At 42.3% G+C, this 18,272-nt stretch overlaps 1 protein-coding gene across 37 annotated transcripts in view; it reads left to right on the top strand.

The window, feature by feature from the left end:
• The window catches only part of ptprsa (protein tyrosine phosphatase receptor type Sa), a 361,627-nt gene that overhangs the window by 336,875 nt on the left and 6,480 nt on the right, over nucleotides 1-18,272 (top strand). For all 37 annotated transcript variants that reach the window (XM_067415256.1, XM_067415253.1, XM_067415250.1 and 34 more), the window contains 5 exons: nucleotides 2,094-2,379; nucleotides 7,719-7,897; nucleotides 7,978-8,104; nucleotides 9,337-9,462; nucleotides 17,480-17,634. In XM_067415256.1, coding sequence (XP_067271357.1) covers nucleotides 2,094-2,379; nucleotides 7,719-7,897; nucleotides 7,978-8,104; nucleotides 9,337-9,462; nucleotides 17,480-17,634 — 873 coding nt within the window. The remainder of the gene's footprint in view (nucleotides 1-2,093; nucleotides 2,380-7,718; nucleotides 7,898-7,977; nucleotides 8,105-9,336; nucleotides 9,463-17,479; nucleotides 17,635-18,272) is intronic.

Here is an 18,272-nt window from a genome sequence, read left to right as displayed (position 1 = left end):
AACTTTCTCTCATCCCTCTAGCGGACGCAGTGTGAGTTCCCATTCGAAAGGGAACCAAACTTAGCCGCAACTTTCTCTCGTCCCTCTAGTTCTCATTCGAAAGGGAACCAAACTTGCCCACTACTTTATCTCATCCCTCTAGCAGACGCAGTGCGAGTTCCCATTCGAAAGGGAACCAAACTTGCCCACTACTTTATCTCATCCCTCTAGCAGACGCAGTGCGAGTTCCCATTCGAAAGGGAACCAAACTTGCCCACTAGATTCTCTCGTCCCTCTAGTTCCCAATCGAAAGGGAACCAACTTACCCGCAACTTTATCTCATCCCTCTTGGGGACCTAGTGTGAGTTCCCATTCGAAATGGAACCAAACTTGCCCATTAGTTTCTCTCGTCCCTCTAGTTCTCATTCGAAAGGGAACCAAACTTAGTTGCAACTTTATCTTATCCCTCTAGGGGAAGTAGTGCAAGTTCCAATTCAAAAGAGAACTAAACTTGCCCACTAATTTCTCTCATCCCCCTAGTTCCCATTCGAAAGGGAACCAAACTTGCCCACTACTTTATCTCATCCCTCTAGCAGACGCAGTGCGAGTTCCCATTCGAAAGGGAACCAAACTTGCCCACTAGTTTCTCTCGTCCCTCTAGTTCCCATTCGAAAGGGAACCAAACTTGCCCACTACTTTCTCTCCACCCTCTAGCCGACGCAGTGCGAGTTCCCATTCGAAAGGGAACCAAACTTGCCCATTAGTTTCTTTCGTCCCTCTAGTTCCCATTCGAAAGGGAACCAACTTACCTGCAACTTTATCTCATCCCTCTTGGGGACGTAGTGCGAGTTCCCATTCGAAAGGGAACCAAACTTACCTGCAACTTTCTCTCATCCCTCTAGGACAGGGGTGGGCAATTCCAGTCATGGAGGGCCACTGTCCTGCAGAGTTTAGCTCCAACCCTAATCAAACACACCTTGACCAGCTAATCAATGTCTTCAGGATTACTAGAAGGCTACAGGCAGGTGTGTTTGATCAGGGTTGGAGCTAAACTGCAGGACAATGGCCCTCCAGGACTGGAATTGCCCATCCATGCTCTAGGGGATGCAGTGTGAGTTCTCATTCGAAAGGGAACCAAACTTAACCACAACTTTCTCTCATCCCTCTAGGGGACGCAGTGTGAGTTCCCTATAGAAAGGGAACCAAACTTACCCACAACTTTTTCTCATCCCTCTAGGGGACGCAGTGCGAGTTCCCAATCGAAAGGGAACCAAACTTAACCACAACTTTCTCTCATCCCTCTAGGGGACGCAGTGCGAGTTCCCAATCGAAAGGGAACCAAACTTAACCACAACTTTCTCTCATCCCTCTAGGGGACGCAGTGCGAGTTCCCAATCGAAAGGGAACCAAACTTACCCACAACTGTCTCTCATCCCTCTAGGGGATGCAGTGCAGGTTCCCATTCAAAAGGGAACCAAACTTACCCACAACTTTATCTCATCCCTGTAGCTCCCATTCGAAAGGGAACCAAACTTACCCACAACTTTCTCTCATCCCTCTGGGGGACGCAGTGCGAGTTCCCATTCGAAAGGGAACCAAACCTACCCGCAACTTTATCTCATCCCTCTAACTCCCATTTGAAAGGGAACCAAACTTACCCACAACTTTATCTTATCCCTCTCGGGGACGTAGTGCGAGTTCCCATTCGAAAGGGAACCAAACCTACCCGCAACTTTATCTCATCCCTCTAGTTCCCATTTGAAAGGGAACCAAACCTACCCGCAACTTTATCTCATCCCTCTAGCTCCCATTCGAAAGGGAACCAAACCTACCCGCAACTTTATCTCATCCCTCTAGCTCCAATTCGAAAGGGAACCAAACCTACCCGCAACTTTATCTCATCCCTCTAGCTCCCATTTGAAAGGGAACCAAACCTACCCGCAACTTTATCTCATCCCTCTAGCTCCCATTCGAAAGGGAACCATACTCACCCACAACTTTGTTATCCCTCTCGGGGACGTAGTGCGAGTTCCCATTCGAAAGGGAACCAAACTTACCTGCAATTTTGCGCAGTGTGAGGTCCCAACTTTCTCTTATTTTAAACTTGTTTTCAGTGCTGGTGTGGGCCGCACGGGCTGCTTCATAGTGATCGACGCTATGCTAGAACGCATCAAGCACGAGAAGACAGTAGACATCTATGGTCATGTGACCCTCATGCGCTCCCAGAGGAACTACATGGTGCAGACAGAAGACCAGTACAGCTTCATCCACGACGCCCTTCTGGAGGCCGTCGCCTGTGGGAACACGGAGGTGGCGGCACGAAGCCTATTCTCCTACATCCAGAAGCTGGCGCAGGTGGAGGCCGGAGAGCACGTCAGCGGCATGGAACTGGAGTTTAAGGTAACCAGAATATATTGCGATTAGGTGAGCATGCTAGTGCGTTTCCGCTGTCACTTCTAGGGGCTTGAGCAGGCCTTGTAGGGCTACATTTGGGCCAACGGCTAGGGTTTTGTAGGCCCGCTGAATACTTTGGTCCAAAGTGGGCCAACTGGGGCTTGAGGAGTGAGGACCAAAAAAGGCGGAGTATGTGAGTCGGAAGACAGCTGCACCGCAGATGATTTAATTTACTATGCACGCTAACCCTTACTTTAGTAAACATGGCAAAAACAGCTCCTTGAAGAAATTAGAAAAATCATAGGCCATCACAATCGTGGATTTATTTTATCTATCAGTACATCTCGTCTTTTTATAACGGACTGTCTGATATCCATATTCAGCTCTGCATATGTCATAAAATAAAGCAATTTTTTCAAGAGATTCTTCACTGTTTCTCTGACTGAAAATATAACTGTACTGGGACTGTCTCTGGAGAGAGTGCTAAGCTCCTCAGATCATATTTTTGATGGAGAATGTGTAGATATTATCATTCTTTCTAGATGTGATATAAACATTCATTCTGAATAACAGAAACGGATGCGACTGAATGTTCTTTTAATGGTGAATACCACTTTATTTCTGTGAGACTAATATCTTGACACAAATGAATAAATTATGATCAATGTATTACTTAATATTGTAAAACTATGGTGAAATGTTGATGTTTGGGTTTTAAATCTTTAAGTAAACAACATTTCCAATAAACGGCCGCTTCTGTCATGTTCGTTTTGCAATCTCGTTAGTTTGCATTGATTTCTTTCTGATTAGTTTCCTGATAAATCTTCCATTTGTTGGTGAAATGATGGGTTTGTGTGACGTTGTTCCAGAGAGGCGTGGTACTGGCGGGTTTTAGTGAAGCGCTGCAAAAGTGAAAAGCTTCTGGCCCAAAAGTGATGATTTTACACACCTTACAGAAGGTATTTACATGGGTACCTCAATGTTGGAAATAAATAATTCCAATAAGTTTAAAAAAAAAAAAGGTACTTTAGACTATAAAATGGGTAAGGGGGGGAAATGGTGCTTTAAATAACTTTTCCCGAAACGGTTCTTTGTGAACCAAAAATGGTTCTTCTATCACTGTGAAACCCCATTTTTGGTTCTTCCTGGCACCTTTTTTTTAACGGAGTACTTCAGTTTGTCTAATCCAATATTTCATGTTTCACTGATAAACAAGCGATTTCTTTATAATTATTTATGAAATTTACAAGCAATTTCTCAGTGAAAATGGTTTCAAAGTCAATCCTACGACAGTTTTTTTTTCTGTGAATATCATGGTATTCGCATTAAAATGATTAGCTTCCTGATAAATCTTCCATTTGTTGGTGAAATGATGGTTTTGTGTGACGTTGTTCGTGTTGCTGGCGGGTTTTAGTGAAGCGCTGGCCCAAAAGTGGTTATTGTGTGCAACTAGCCACGCAAAAGTAGTCCTCACCTCTAATTGCGTCTCATCAGCTGAGATGCTCTGGAAGGTGTTGATCTGAAGATAATCGAATGTGCCACATAGGGAAGTTAATAACAATCTGGCTCTCTTGGGGCATGTTTTGTTACCAAGGATGCAGATGTGAAAATCTAGCTCTAGTTGTGACAGAGACGACTAAAAGTTGTTGTTGAGTTGATGACAGCCAGAGAGGGATTTTGGGAAGGGTAATTAACACCCGATAAAGATGGATGTTGAGGAGAAGCGATGTATTCGCTAATAAGCATGATTGTGGGCTCCATTTGGCGAACTGCAGGTTTCTTAAAAAGCTTTTACTACTTTCCTTTTTTTTTTTTTTTTTTTTGCCCTTTCAGGCTTTGTCAGTCATTCTGAGTCTCTTTCTTTAGCCTGGAACAAAGTCATGCTCACCAGCTAGCATTAAAAAGGTAGCGAATGCTGCGAAGCAATTAGTTGAGCAACAGGTCTCAGTAGCAAGGCTGTAGGATTGCTAAATCGTAAATCGTGTAACTTTTCAGTAGGCCTAAATCACAACTAGTGAAGTCCAATTTGTGAATTAATGTTTCAGTTCCTTTAAATGGATTGTCAAATTACTTCTGAAAGGTCTGAATTGGTTAGAATCAGTTCCTCATAAATCCTTGTGAACAAAAATAGCCTCATTTCTAGCCAGAAAATACAGTCGTGGCATGCTAAGCTATCAGGCTTTTGGCTAGATGTATGATAAAATAGCTGACTAGACTGCAAAAAAAAATGCTCTTCTTACTCAGTAATTTTGTCTCGTTTCTAGTCTACATATCAAAATATTCTTTAAATCGAGATGCATTTACTAGATCAGTAAAACGACATAAGATATTTTTTCTTGTTTTGTTGAAAATCAAATCTAAATGAAGAGAGTTTTTGCTTAAAACAGGCAAAATGATCTGCCAATGGGGTGAGAAAAATAATCTTATTTCTGATTGAATTAAGATTATTTTTCTCACCCCATTGGCAGATTATTTATCTTATTTTAAGCAAAAACTCTCCTCATTTTGAGTTATTTTTCCCAAAACAAGACAATTACTTTTGCTTGTCTAGTAAATGTTTCTTAATGTAAGAATTTTTAGATGTTTGGACTAGAAACAAGACAAAAATACTAAATAAGAAAAGCATTTTTTGCAGTGAAATCTTTCCCAGCACCAGTATGAAAGATGATTTTATGTTAGTGTTCCTAAGTTCTTTGGTTAGTCATGCTATCCATATCACAAACCCGGCCGCGGACCACTATACCAGCTATCTGTGTGTGTGTGTGTGTGTGTGTGTGTGTGTGTGTGTGTGTGTGTGTGTGTGTGTGTGTGTGTGTGTGTGTGTGTGTGTGTGTGAGCCTGTTTATGTGGTTTATGAGGACACAAATTTGTATAACTACATGGGTATTACACTGGTATTACTCTATAAATGTGGTTTATGAGGACTGTAGTAAAGTTCGATATGATAAGGAAGGAAGAGGACAAGGGGTCGGCTGGACGGTTGATGCTGTATCTTTATTAAACTCAATATCTTTGCCAACACACACTGTGGTGTGGTATCTCAATGAACAACGATCGCTCAGTCACTTCCGGGTCGGCACTTCCGGCTTCCGGTAACTCAGTCTCTGTAAGGGGGGTTTGGCATCAACCGTCCGGGCTCTCTCTCTTCTCGATCTCCGGTTCCACTGATGTTTTATCCCCTCTCCGCGCTCATTACTAGAACAAGAGACAGGTGTTATTAATCTGCTTCCAACCCACTCACGTACCGCTTGTCCCGCGGCTCTCTCTCCCGCTGCAGACCTCGCTGAACCACGCCCCCCTTGCCACAAGGACATATCAAATGTCCCCATAATTCAAATGGCCTTAAAAACATACTAAATGATTTTTTTTTGAGAAAGTAAAAATGCAGAATGTTTCCAGTGATGGGTAGGTTTAGGGATAGGGGCAGTGTAGGGGGATAGAAAATACGGTTTGTACGGTATAAAATCTATTACGCCTATGGAGAGTCCCTGTAAACCACATAGACCAACATATGTGTGTGTGTGTGTGTGTGTGTGTGTGTGTGTGTGTGTGTGTGTGTGTGTGCGCTCGCTTATTATTTTAACAGCTCGGTTCATGGCTGCCACTTCCCACCGGAATGCCTCATGCCCTTCCAGGTCCCTCTTTGAAAGCTACTCAAAGACTCAAAAGAAAGACAAACAGCCAGTGGCCGCTTCTGAAAGAAAGAGAGAAAGACTAGGCCTGGAGCAGAAACTGAATGGATTTATAGCGGGGCAAAGGCATTACCTGGCAGAACATAGGAGAGAGAGAGAGAGAGAGAGAGAGAGAGAGAGAGAGAGAGAGAGAGAGAGAGAGAGAGAGAGAGAGAGAGAGAGAGAGAGAGAGAGAGAGAGAGAGAGAGAGAGAGAGAGAGAGAGAGAGAGAGAGAGAGAGAGAGAGAGAGAGAGAGAGAGAGAGTTTCTAGATGTGCCAGGCTCGTCCAGTTAAAAGGAGACAATCCTTCCAGACAACTGACCTAGAAACGGAGAAGAGTCGCGACTACTGTGGCTCGGTTGATGTTAATTGATGGTTACAAGCTCTAATTTGGATCATGACATGAGTATGAGGTGTATGTGTGAATACAAAATGGTAGTGTCCTGTCACACTGTCAATACAAAGCGCCAAAGAGACTGACCCGTTTCATCACACTGCATAAAAATGCTCTTCTTACTCAGTCATTTCGTCTTGTTTCTAGTCTTAATATCTAACAATTCTTAAATCAAGATGCATTTACTAGATCAGTAAAACGACAGAAGATATTTTTTCTTGTTTTGCTTAAAACAGGCAAAATGATCTGCCAACGGGGTGAGAAAAATAATCTTATTTCTTGTTTCCGTCCCAAACAAGATTATTTTTCTCACCCCATTGGCAGATCATTTAGCCTGTTTTAAGCAAAAACTCACTTCAATTTGATTGTTTCCCCAAAAAACAAGCAAAAATATCTAGATATTTGGACTGGAAACAAGACAAAAATACTGAGTAAGAAGAGCATTATTTGCAGTGCATTCGCCGCTGACTTTCCCGTTTTTTCGGAGCAGGTTTCTTGGCACCTAATGGACAATAAACAGGTTTTTTTTGTGGTAATTGTAGCATCAGGTTCCTGCAACCACATATAAACTGGGTCACCCAGTCTCGACAGTCTGAGACGAACAGGTGGAGTGGGGAAAAATAGAGCCATTATACCACAAACAAAAAGTTGGAAGTGTTAAACGACTGTCTGAGATTCCCATGCTGCCCTTCAAGCCTAAATATCTGTAACCGTGTTGGAAATGGACTCAATTTAAAACTCTGTGTTTTTTTTTTCTAGGCTTGGTTGTGTTTATGGGGCGCAGTATAACATGTCTTAATACTTCTTTTTTTTTTTAAACGCCGTATTTTTCTTCTATTCTCCCTTTATTCCACACCGCTGTCTGTCCTTTGAACGGCTCGTTTGCTTCCTGCTTCTATGAAGCCCCTCCCTCTGAAAAACACAATGGTCTTAGATTGGTCAGATGGCCAAATGTAGTTTACTGTGTTTTTATTGGCTGAAGTGAAAGGCCACACCCCTTCCCATTACGGGCAGAAGTCACATCGGCGAAGACCAGCGAGGGTTTATAATGTCACCGACCCAGGAAGAAGCTCGTTGTAGTCCAAACCGGCCATTTTTGTAGTCAATAAACTGCTGTAACTTTAAAAGACAATATCTCCGTTTGCGTTGAACTTTCAGCGCTGTAACTTTGCAGAGACTGTTTATGCTCAAGCAGCGACATTACACACTAACTAAAGTTAAACAAGTCAAATCGCATGCAGCCACCCCTTTAATTATCATGTTTGTGTCTTTCCCGCAGCGTTTGGCGAACTCCAAAGCCCACACGTCCAGATTCATAAGTGCCAATCTGCCATGCAACAAATTCAAAAACCGGCTGGTCAACATCATGCCGTACGAGACCACTCGAGTGTGCCTGCAGCCAATCAGAGGGCTGGAAGGGTCCGACTATATCAACTCCAGCTTTATCGACGGATACAGGTACGGCGACAACGGCACCCGGAAATCTTTGGTTTCACCAATTCTGCTGCATTTAATTCTTGACTTTCTCTTTCCTGTAGACAACAGAAGGCGTATATAGCCACACAGGGCCCGTTAGCGGAGACCACCGAGGACTTCTGGAGGATGTTGTGGGAGAACAACTCCACCATTGTCGTGATGCTAACCAAACTGAGGGAGATGGGCCGAGTGAGTGTCGCTCTTCTTTCAATTTAGACAGACGGCTTTTGGCTTCCAGATGATGTTATTAAAGGGGTGATGAATTGAGAAATCAACTTTCCCTTGAGCCTTTGATATAAAGGTCATGGTAATATAAAAACATCCTGTAAATTTCAGAGCTGAAAACTTCCTTGATAGTCAAAGAAAAGCTTTTATAGACACCAGGCCCAGAAAACGAGGCTCTCAAATCAATGACGTATTATAAGAGGAAACGCCGCCTCTACAGATAAAGGTGTACATCTGCTTATGTAGCCCCGCCCACCTGCGTATGTAGCTCCGCCCACCTGTATATATAGCCCCGCCCACCTGCTAATATAACCTCACCCGCCGGTGTATGTAGCCCCGCCCACCGACTCGTGGAGCTAAATGAGCAATAAACACACCAAAGATAGCAAGAGAATCTGTAAACAAAACTCAGGTGGACACTGTATTTGCAGACATATAGAGATTAAAACACAATGCTGTGCTTCTATATCGGATCCGACAGGAATGGTGCAACACACTTATGTGAGTAAAACATGTTTTTATATGCGATAGTATTGCATTGCTACAGATCGTATTGATTATGTGTGTGTGTGTCTAACAGAACATACCTTAGTGCGCTGTCACAGGCTGGAGAATCCTTTATTTGTTGGTTCATTGTGAGATCAGACTCCGAGGGCTCCCAAAGTAGTGTGTTTTCAGACGGGCTACCAAAACGCAAGCCCGTCAGCAGGCCGGTGAATCTTAAATAGTTAAATAACATTCATTTCTTGATCTAAGTTGTGTTTGAAGAGCAGTTCGCACATATCTTCACCGATCGGGCGAGCCAAGTAATACAAAAATAATATTCCAATCAATCGCGGGTGGATGAGAAATAAATCATTGTGTTTGTATGATAAAGACGTTTACGAGCCCTGTGGTCGAGAGAATCATCCCTCCCTCATGTGAACTGACAGCAGAGCTGAAGCTCATTAAATATGCTAATCTTATTCAATCCTAGCCGTGGGCGTTTACTTCCAAGTCTCCAGTGACACGCCCATCAAAACCCAGCGTTCAGGAGAGAGCCTCAAAACCAGTGTAGAAAATAGCCTATTACTGATTAGTTATGATGTTTCTGAATGTAAAAACCACACAAACGGCATTAGCTGACCTCAGACAACAGTATAAAAAAATAAAAAAGCCAGTTAATGACACCTTTAAATTGTATGTGTTTTTCGCAGGAAAAGTGTCACCAGTATTGGCCGGCGGAGCGCTCGGCTAGATATCAGTACTTTGTGGTGGATCCCATGGCGGAGTACAACATGCCACAGTACATCCTCAGAGAGTTTAAAGTCACGGATGCACGGGTGAGTCCTGGAAAATACCACACAAACGTCTTGTGCTGAATGATTACCATGGTTTTTACACCTTACGGAAGGCATTTACATAGGTACCTCAATGTTGGAAATAAATATTCCCAATATGTTTTTGTTTTTTTAAATACTACACTCCTAACAAAAGGCTCTTTGGGAAACAAAAATGGTTCTTCTATGGCATCACTGTGAAACCCCATTTTTGGGTTTTCGCCTTTAGTTTTAAAGGTGTATGTAGTTTGATAAACATTTGATTTCTTTATAACTATTTATGAAATTTACTAGCAATTTCTCAGCGAAAATGGTTTCAAAGTAAATACTACAACAGTTGTTTTATAGTGAATATCATGGTATTCATATTAAAATGGGTCTATATGGTATTTTGGACATTTACCATGGACAAGTACCATATCAAGCCATAATATATGAATTATAAGTATAATAGTATTACCATCTGATCCTATCATTCTACCATGGTACTCATGCAGTATTTTTTGTAGGTATATTTACAAGAACATCGTGGTATTAATATGGTACATGTCCAAAAAACACAGTATTACTGTGGTATCATGTTTAAAATAATCTGAATAACATGGTACATGGATGGCGTGGCTCTAAATGACCATATTCACACACCATCAAAGAATATCACGTTTCCTTTGAATAATTTGGACTCAAAAAATGTAATTTGTGGTATTTTATGTACACTGCAAACATTGTTGGTTTAACTTTAAAAAGCAACCTGGTTGCCTTAATTATGAGTTTAATGAAATTAAAAAATTGGAGTTGATACAATGAAGGAAATTAGTGTAATAAATAGCAATAAAAATATTATTGTACCACACAAAAATGTGATAAATCATAAAGAAAAGCACAATTTGGCATGTTTTATCATCACAAATAAAACACATACAGTTACCCAATATGCTTACAAAATATTTTAATAATATTTGAATAAAGGTTGTCGATTCTCAAAAAATATATATATTTCAATGAAATTTTAAGGCAAAGGTAACTTGTGTTTTTTAAACATTAAGTGTATGGTTTAAAATAATTGTTGCCCTTTTAGTGCTTTTGTGTAACTGGTGCATGCATATATTAACCAATTTAACCTCTTAGACTCCGTGGACCCTGTAAAGAATGGCATCGTCATGTATATACTCTCCATTTTAAATGTCTGTGGAGGAGCTCCGACCTCATATGTGGGACCATCTGAAAGCTTAGAGTCTCTGCTTTCTGGAGATATCCATCACTTTGGCATTTGTTTTAGACAAAGTAATGTATTTACACTCAATTACCGCCTGGATTTGGCCGACCCAAATTGAAAAGCCTCCCATACACACATACAGTGGTCAAAGTTCAAAATGTTGGTGTCATTTTACAGGAAACCCTTTAAAGTCACATGAAACACTGATAAAAGTCTTAATCATGTAAGTATATGTTGTCTAAGCTTTTATAACCCCCCAAAAAGTAGGCGCTTTTAGATTTTTATATATACATTAATTTTTGAAAGTGTGTAACTCAGGCCCTGTGTGCTCTAGGACCCTGCAGACAGTGTGGGCTGCTTCCAGCATGTATAATTAATTTAATGACACTGGGATATTGCATTTATATCACTGTATGTGGTGGTGGAGCGGGGTAGCAGGGTAAAGGGGACCCATTTGAATAAATCTGGCATACAACATGGCACAGACAAACTTCTTTTTTCCACTATTTTCTGGAATTTAGTGGAAGCAGCCCAAACTGTCTGCAGGGTCCTAGAGCTCACAGGGCCTGAGTTACACACTTTCAAAAATTAATGTATATTCAAAAAATCAAAAAAGGGTTTGGGGGGTTATAACAGGTTATGGGTCTTGCACACTGTGCGATTTTTCAAAATCCTTTGCGAATGTCCCTTGTCAGACTGTACGAACATGATCCCCGATGTAAGCCACGTCACACTGTAAGATCTCAGTTGGCATTAATGTCAGACTGCACGATAGTGAAGGCGCGCTAAAGACGGACGCGCGCAAGAAAACTCGTCCGGTGTTTTATATCATCAATGAATGACGCGTTGGGTGACGGTGAGCTGCATTACACGCGGGACTGAAATGGAGGCTACAAAGAAATCTCTAGCTCTCGTTTTGGTCAGAGTTTGTCTTGAAAAACGGAGATATTTGACTGTCGTCGTCGGAGAAGTCACACTGCAGGATTGTGTGCCAAATCTTCTGACACTGCCAGAATTTCGTCTGAGGTCAAATTTGATCGCAGCGCTCATTAATCGGCTGCCGGTGAACATGTCAAACTAACGACCAAAGACGTCTGATTTTAGCCTAGGATCTGAGGAATCTTTTAGGATTTGCTATATTTGTCTCAGACGGGCAAATCGTGGGCAAAAATCGCACAGTGTGCACCCGGCTTTAGACAACATATACTTACATGTTTATGACTTTTATCAGCGTTTTATGTAACTTTAAAGGGTTTCCTGTAAAATGACACCAACATTTTGAACCTAGACCACTGTATGTGTGTATGGGAGGCTTTTCAATTTGGGTCGGCCAAATCCAGGCGGAAATCCCAAAAAATGGCCTTGGAGTTTAAGCGGCTAAGCATGCTTTTACTCTCATAAGCCCCTTTCACACTGCACGTCGGACCCGCAATATTCCCGGAGCATTGCCGGGTCGCCTTCTGTGTGAAAGCAACCACGTCCCGGAATTGATTACCGAATTGAACCCGGGTCGGGGACCGAGTAAGATTGCGGGGTTCGACCCGGGACGAGCGCTGTGTGAACAAAAGCCGAAACTAATGCCACAACGTGTGCGTAGTTATCGTGCGACTCCTAGAGCTTGTTTTTTCAATAACACAACCCTGCAGTGCCAGAAGAGCTCGTCTGTGTTTTAAAAGCAGAGAGTGTTCGTCTACAAAAGAAACTAAAATTAAACAAGCAGAAACGTGCGCAAACTGGACACAAGTCGACACCACGGAGCTCCTTACTATCCGCGCTGAAGCTGAGATTGCTCGCCGTTATACGGCACATCAGGATGTCACGTGTCAACTCGACCCGGGACCGTTACGGGTTGTGTGTGAAAGCGCACATATTACGGTATTTCGCTGGCAGTGAGAATGGACCAAATCTAGCGGCCCGGGAACAAATGCCGGGTCGCATTATCCGTGTATTTGCCGGAATCGCAGTGTGAAAGGGGCTATAGAGTTGTTCCCCATCCACACCATTATATGACCGACACACAGCAACGGTTGAGTTAAAACTCTTCATGTGTGTTCTCCTGAAGAAACAAACACACCTACATGTTGGATGCCCTGGGGGTCAGCAGATAAACATCACATTTCCATTTTTGGGTGAACTAACCCTTTAATGAATCAGTGAATCGATTCATGATTCGGATCGCGTGTCGAACTGCTGAAATCACATGACTGGCGATCCGAATCATGAATCGATTCACTGACTCATAACGGGTTCGAAGCTTTTTTTCTTGAGTGTAAAGAACACATTGACAAAAATATAGACATATAAAATTGTAATTAATTAAATATAATTTTAATTTGTCTTATAAAAAGAACATATATGTCATTATTATATATTAGAAATTTTATTATAATTTTATTGTATTTTTGAAAATTTCAATATGGTATAATATTATAATATAAATCATGTGTTAAAACACTGCAAAAAATGCTCTTCTTATTCAGTCATTTCATCTTGTTTCCAGTCTATAAGATATTTTTTCTTGTTTTGTTGAAAATCAAATCTAAATGAAGTGAGTTTTTGCTTAAAACAGGCAAAATGATCTGCCAATGGGGTGAGAATAATAATCTTATTTCTGTTTGAAATCCTGTTTCATCCTTGTTAAATCATTTAGATATTATTTTTTAACAAAACAAGAAAAAATATCTTATGTCGTTTTACTTATCAATGCATCTTGATTTAAGAATATTTAGATATTTGGACTGGAAACAAGAACAATTACTAAATAAGAAGAGCATTTTTTGCAGTGTGTTTTTTTTGTGAGCGACCCTCCTAATTTGGTATCGTGATTTTAGGAAAAAAACGACACATGCACAAATTTCCTTCCGAATCGACTCTGAGCCTTGAAGTCGTTAGCCGTCTTGTAATTGTTTCCCATGAGCCTCGGCAGTAGGTCTTCCTCTAGAAATGAATATTTCATCAGAAGCGTCCTCATCAGTCGAGTGTCTTTCCAGCGAACCGCTAAAGCCAAACACTCTGACTGTCACCGTACGTGCAAACGCGAGCGGAAAAAGGCCCGCGCGTCCTCACTCCAGCCAAGCACTTTAATTGTGATTGAATCATCCAGACAGACTCTCCAGTAATCAGCCTGTAGAGCGAGGGCCGCTGAATCAACGAGGACTTTAATCAGAGCCGACTGCTGGAGGCGGGGTCTGGACTGAGGCATGATGGGAGGATGCAGCGCTCACTTTGGCACGCGTTTAATCCCACATTCGGACTCTCATCGCTAAATTCGGTTCGGGCTCGTCCCTCCTCGCTTTCATTCATCCTTCTGCTCGTTTCAGTTGATCAGAAACGGAATGAGTGACGACACAATCTGGCCTGGCCTGACATGGACATAAGCCAGCCTGTTGACAGTATACACTGATCAGGCATAACATTATGACCCTAATATTGTGTTGGCCCCCAAAATTGTGCATGCCATGTGTTCCCCAGGTAAGCCACACACACACACACCCGGCCATCCACGTGATATAAAAGAACACGTGATTCCTCAGACCAGGCCACCTTCTTCCATTGCTCCGTGGTCCAGTTCTGATGCTCACGTGCCACTGTTGGTGCTTTCGGTGGGGTCAGGGGTCAGAGGTCACCCTGACTGGTCCATACGCCTCAAACTGGGCTGCTCTGTGTATTCTGACAGCTTTCTATCAGAACCAGCATTAACTTCTGGATAGGGTTGGGCATCGAGAACCAGTTCTAACTTGGAACCGTTTAAAAAATAACGATTCCATTGGAATCGTTTAGAAAATTTATTTTCGGTTCCGATCTTCGGTTCCAAGCGCGCAAGTTTTGGTTTCCATGGCCACCTGATTTCCGGTGCTTGCGCGCCCGCTTGTTCTTTTAGTCATGGAAGCCCGGTAAGCGGCTCTGAAGTGTGGATTTATTTCACTTTTAAAAGCCTGGGTCGGCACAGTGCAACTAGTGTTGTCAAAAATATCGATACTGAAATATCTGAAAAGATACGATAGCCTGCTCAGCCTACACAATCGATCCCAGCTGCTCTCCTCTCCTCTCCTCTCTGACCGACAGCGAGTTGACGCGCAGCCGCATATTCTCATTGAGCCGGTTAACCTCTGAACACGACGGACGCGCGTTCTGCTGGACTTTTCCTTACGACAGCGTGTTAGTGTTAGTGTGTGTGATCGGTCTGAATTTCGCGCGGGATTGCACATAATTCTACAAATCCCCGCAGATTTCAAGCTCACATCTGAAGCGCACACACACACATAGCCTACCGTAATAAAGCCGCCCCTGACATACAAGTGCAAATATTCGCTTATTTTTCCAGCTTATTATTGGTCAAATACAATCAAACAAATTCTCAGTGCACATTTTGAACAGTATGTAAACACAGTCTTAAACAATTGAGGAAGAAATGAAGAATGAGTGACTGGAGCAGTGTTCAGGATCCATGAGTGCGGCAGTTCTTAAAGGGACCGCAGTCATTTGTTATTCAAAGTCAAACTACAAAAAGACAAACGATCACACTGCTCTTGACTGATCAACTTGTCTAACTTTAATGGTTTTATATGAAACTATTTAATTTTTTGCAAAAACATTATCCAATGTTATTTTAAATTTATTTAGCCACTTTGGTTTTTTTTATTCAGTTTCTTACCTGAATGTTAGACCTACCTGAAAAAATAAAGCAGTCTATTTCATTTATATCTTTTATTCTATTGTATTTATTTGTGCTATTTTTAGTAATATGTATCTTTGTTTATTCAATTTACCATTCAGAATCAAGCTTCCTTGTGCTGTGTGTAAACTATTGCAACACAATTACCCCGTTGTAAAAAATACATTTAGTTAACAAATATTTGTGAGATAATTTTAATAGTAATTGATCAATGTTTATATAGGAGAAAAAGCTTAAAAGCTTTATCATATAAAGTGATCTCTTCAGAAGAAATGTTTGATTGCCTAGACTTTCAAAAGACAGACAAAAAAAAAATATATATATATATAAAAAATATCTAATTGACAGTATATGCAGCGTTTTCCCCCCGTTTTATTGAAAATAGCATTGAATATCGATGTGACATGTTTTGACTCCACCCCTCAAAGAATCGGAATCGAGAATCGAAAAGAACCGGAATCGAAAGTAAGAATCGGAATCGTTCAAATCAAAACGATGCCCAACCCTACTTCTGGAGCAGTTTGAGCTCCAGTAGCTCGTCTGTTTGATCGGACCCCACGGGCCAGCCTTCGCTCCCCGCGTGCATCAATGAGCCTTGGCCGCCCATGACCCTGTGGCCGGTTCTCCACTGTTCCTCTTGGAGCACTTTTGATAGATACTGACCACTGCAGACCGGGAACAGCCCACAAGAGCTGCAGTTTTGGAGATGCTCTGACCCAGTCGTCTAGCCGTCACAATCTGGCCCTTGTCAAACTCGCTCAAATCCTTACGCTTGCCCATTTCTCCTGCTTCACACACATCAACTCTGAGGACAAAATGTTCACTTGCTGCCTAATATATCCCACCCACTAACAGGAGCCGTGATGAAGAGATCACCAGTACTGTTCACTTAACTTTGAAACCTGTAGTTTGATCTGGCCCGGCCTAGAAATAGAAATGTGGAGGAAATGGACAAGCCTTTGTCTGCTCTGTAAAGCGCGCGCGTGTGTGTGTGTGTGTGTGTGTGTGTGTATGTGTGTGTGTACAATTCAAAAAGCCTCAAGTTAGGCTGTGATTAAGTCTGGACTCGGTCGGTTTGATCCGTCAGCCTCTCTTATAGACTCTCACTGCAGGGATGAGTGAATATTTCCAGCCCCTTCTGCAGGATTTAATTGTGCCTCGTTCTGCCTGAGCCTCCCTTCGATTGCTGGCTTTCTCTGCGAAACAGGCCTCATCCGTCCGTCGCCGCGTGTCTTTCCTTTCCTCTCATCCGTCAGGGTTTCTCCCAAAAACCATCGATCTCCCGCCCGGATCACTCCATTTAGCAGCGTCTCCGCGAGGCGACACGCCATCGATTTCCCACAACTGGAGTTATTCCAGCCGGAGAAAGGAGGAAGAAAAAAAACAACAATGACAAAGGGGTGTGGAGTGGCTCCGATCGGAGAGGAGATGTTTGCCTGTCAGATCCGTCTGGATTGACTGATTCGGGATTGTGGGAGTAAAAGAAACAAATACCCTGCAGAAAATGCTTAAAATAAGATAAATAATCTGCCAATGGGGTGAGAATAATAATCTTGTTTTCTGTTTGAATTAAGATTATTTTTCTCACCCCATTGGCAGATTATTTATCTTATTTTAAGCAAAAACTCTCTTCATTTTGAGTTATTTTCCCCAAAACAAGACAATTACTTTTTAGGGGTGTGCCAAAAAATCGATTCACAGAAGAATCTAGATTCTCATTTGCAACGATTCAGAATCGATCTGAAATGTCCAAGAATCGATTTAATAAATTAATAAAATCAGCTGGCTGTTCGTCTCCATTTTGTAACTAGACGTCCTGAAACGGCATAAAAGTGGCAAATTGTGACATTTATAAAACTCATGGGAGGGGATGCGGGCGGATAATTAACTCTGTGCGGGCGGGTAGTAGCACGGATGAAAAATATTTTCAAAATCGAATCGTTTTGAATCGAAAATCGACAAGAATCGGAATCGAATTGAATCATGAGATGGTAAATGCTTCTTGTTTTAAGACTTTTTAGATGTCTGGACTAGAAAAAAGATTTAAAAAAAATACTAAGTAAGAAGAGCATTGTTTTGGTGTGGCGTTACGTTGACGTGTCTGTGTTTGTTTGTTCTCTCGTTCGCAGGACGGCCAATCCAGGACCGTACGGCAGTTCCAGTTCACTGATTGGCCAGAGCAAGGCGTGCCCAAATCAGGAGAGGGATTCATTGACTTTATCGGCCAGGTGCATAAAACTAAGGAGCAGTTTGGCCAGGACGGTCCCATTTCTGTCCACTGCAGGTGAGAATACACACGCGCGCACACACACACGAACACGCGCACACACACACATACACACAGTGTAAACAAATGTATTTATGTGCTTTACAAATAAATCTCTCTCCTTTGGTAAATAACCAGACGCTTGTTTTTGGCTGAACTATTCCTCTAAATGAACGTAAACTAGCACACATGCTCGCGCGGGACAATAGCATGCACGCTCGCTCGCTCTCACACACAGGCACACACACACACACCCACACACACACACACACCAAAAAACCCTGGCTATCTTCAGAAAAGTCTGAGAGTGTGTCCTTCTGCTCTAAACATGCCTGTCGCTCGGCTGTGTGTAGAACACAGTTACATCGAAACAAATGTTGTGTTTTATCTGTGTGTGTGTGTGTGTGTGTGCGCGTGTGTGTCTGTGAGACTCTCTCTCTCTCTCTCATACACACTCTTTCTCTCACACTCTCACACACACACACACACACACACACACTCTCTCACTCCCACACACACACGCTCACTCTCTCTCTCAAACACACACACTTTCTCTCTTACACACACACACACTCTCTCTCTCACACACACACACACACTCTCTCTGTCACTCACACTCTCTCTCTCTCTCTCGCTCTCTCTCACACACACACTCT

Source organism: Pseudorasbora parva, chromosome 14 (genome assembly GCF_024679245.1).
Source record: "Pseudorasbora parva isolate DD20220531a chromosome 14, ASM2467924v1, whole genome shotgun sequence".
NCBI lineage: Eukaryota > Metazoa > Chordata > Actinopteri > Cypriniformes > Gobionidae > Pseudorasbora > Pseudorasbora parva.
Note: the sequence above shows the minus strand (reverse complement) of the source record. Positions and strands in the feature narration are given on the sequence as shown.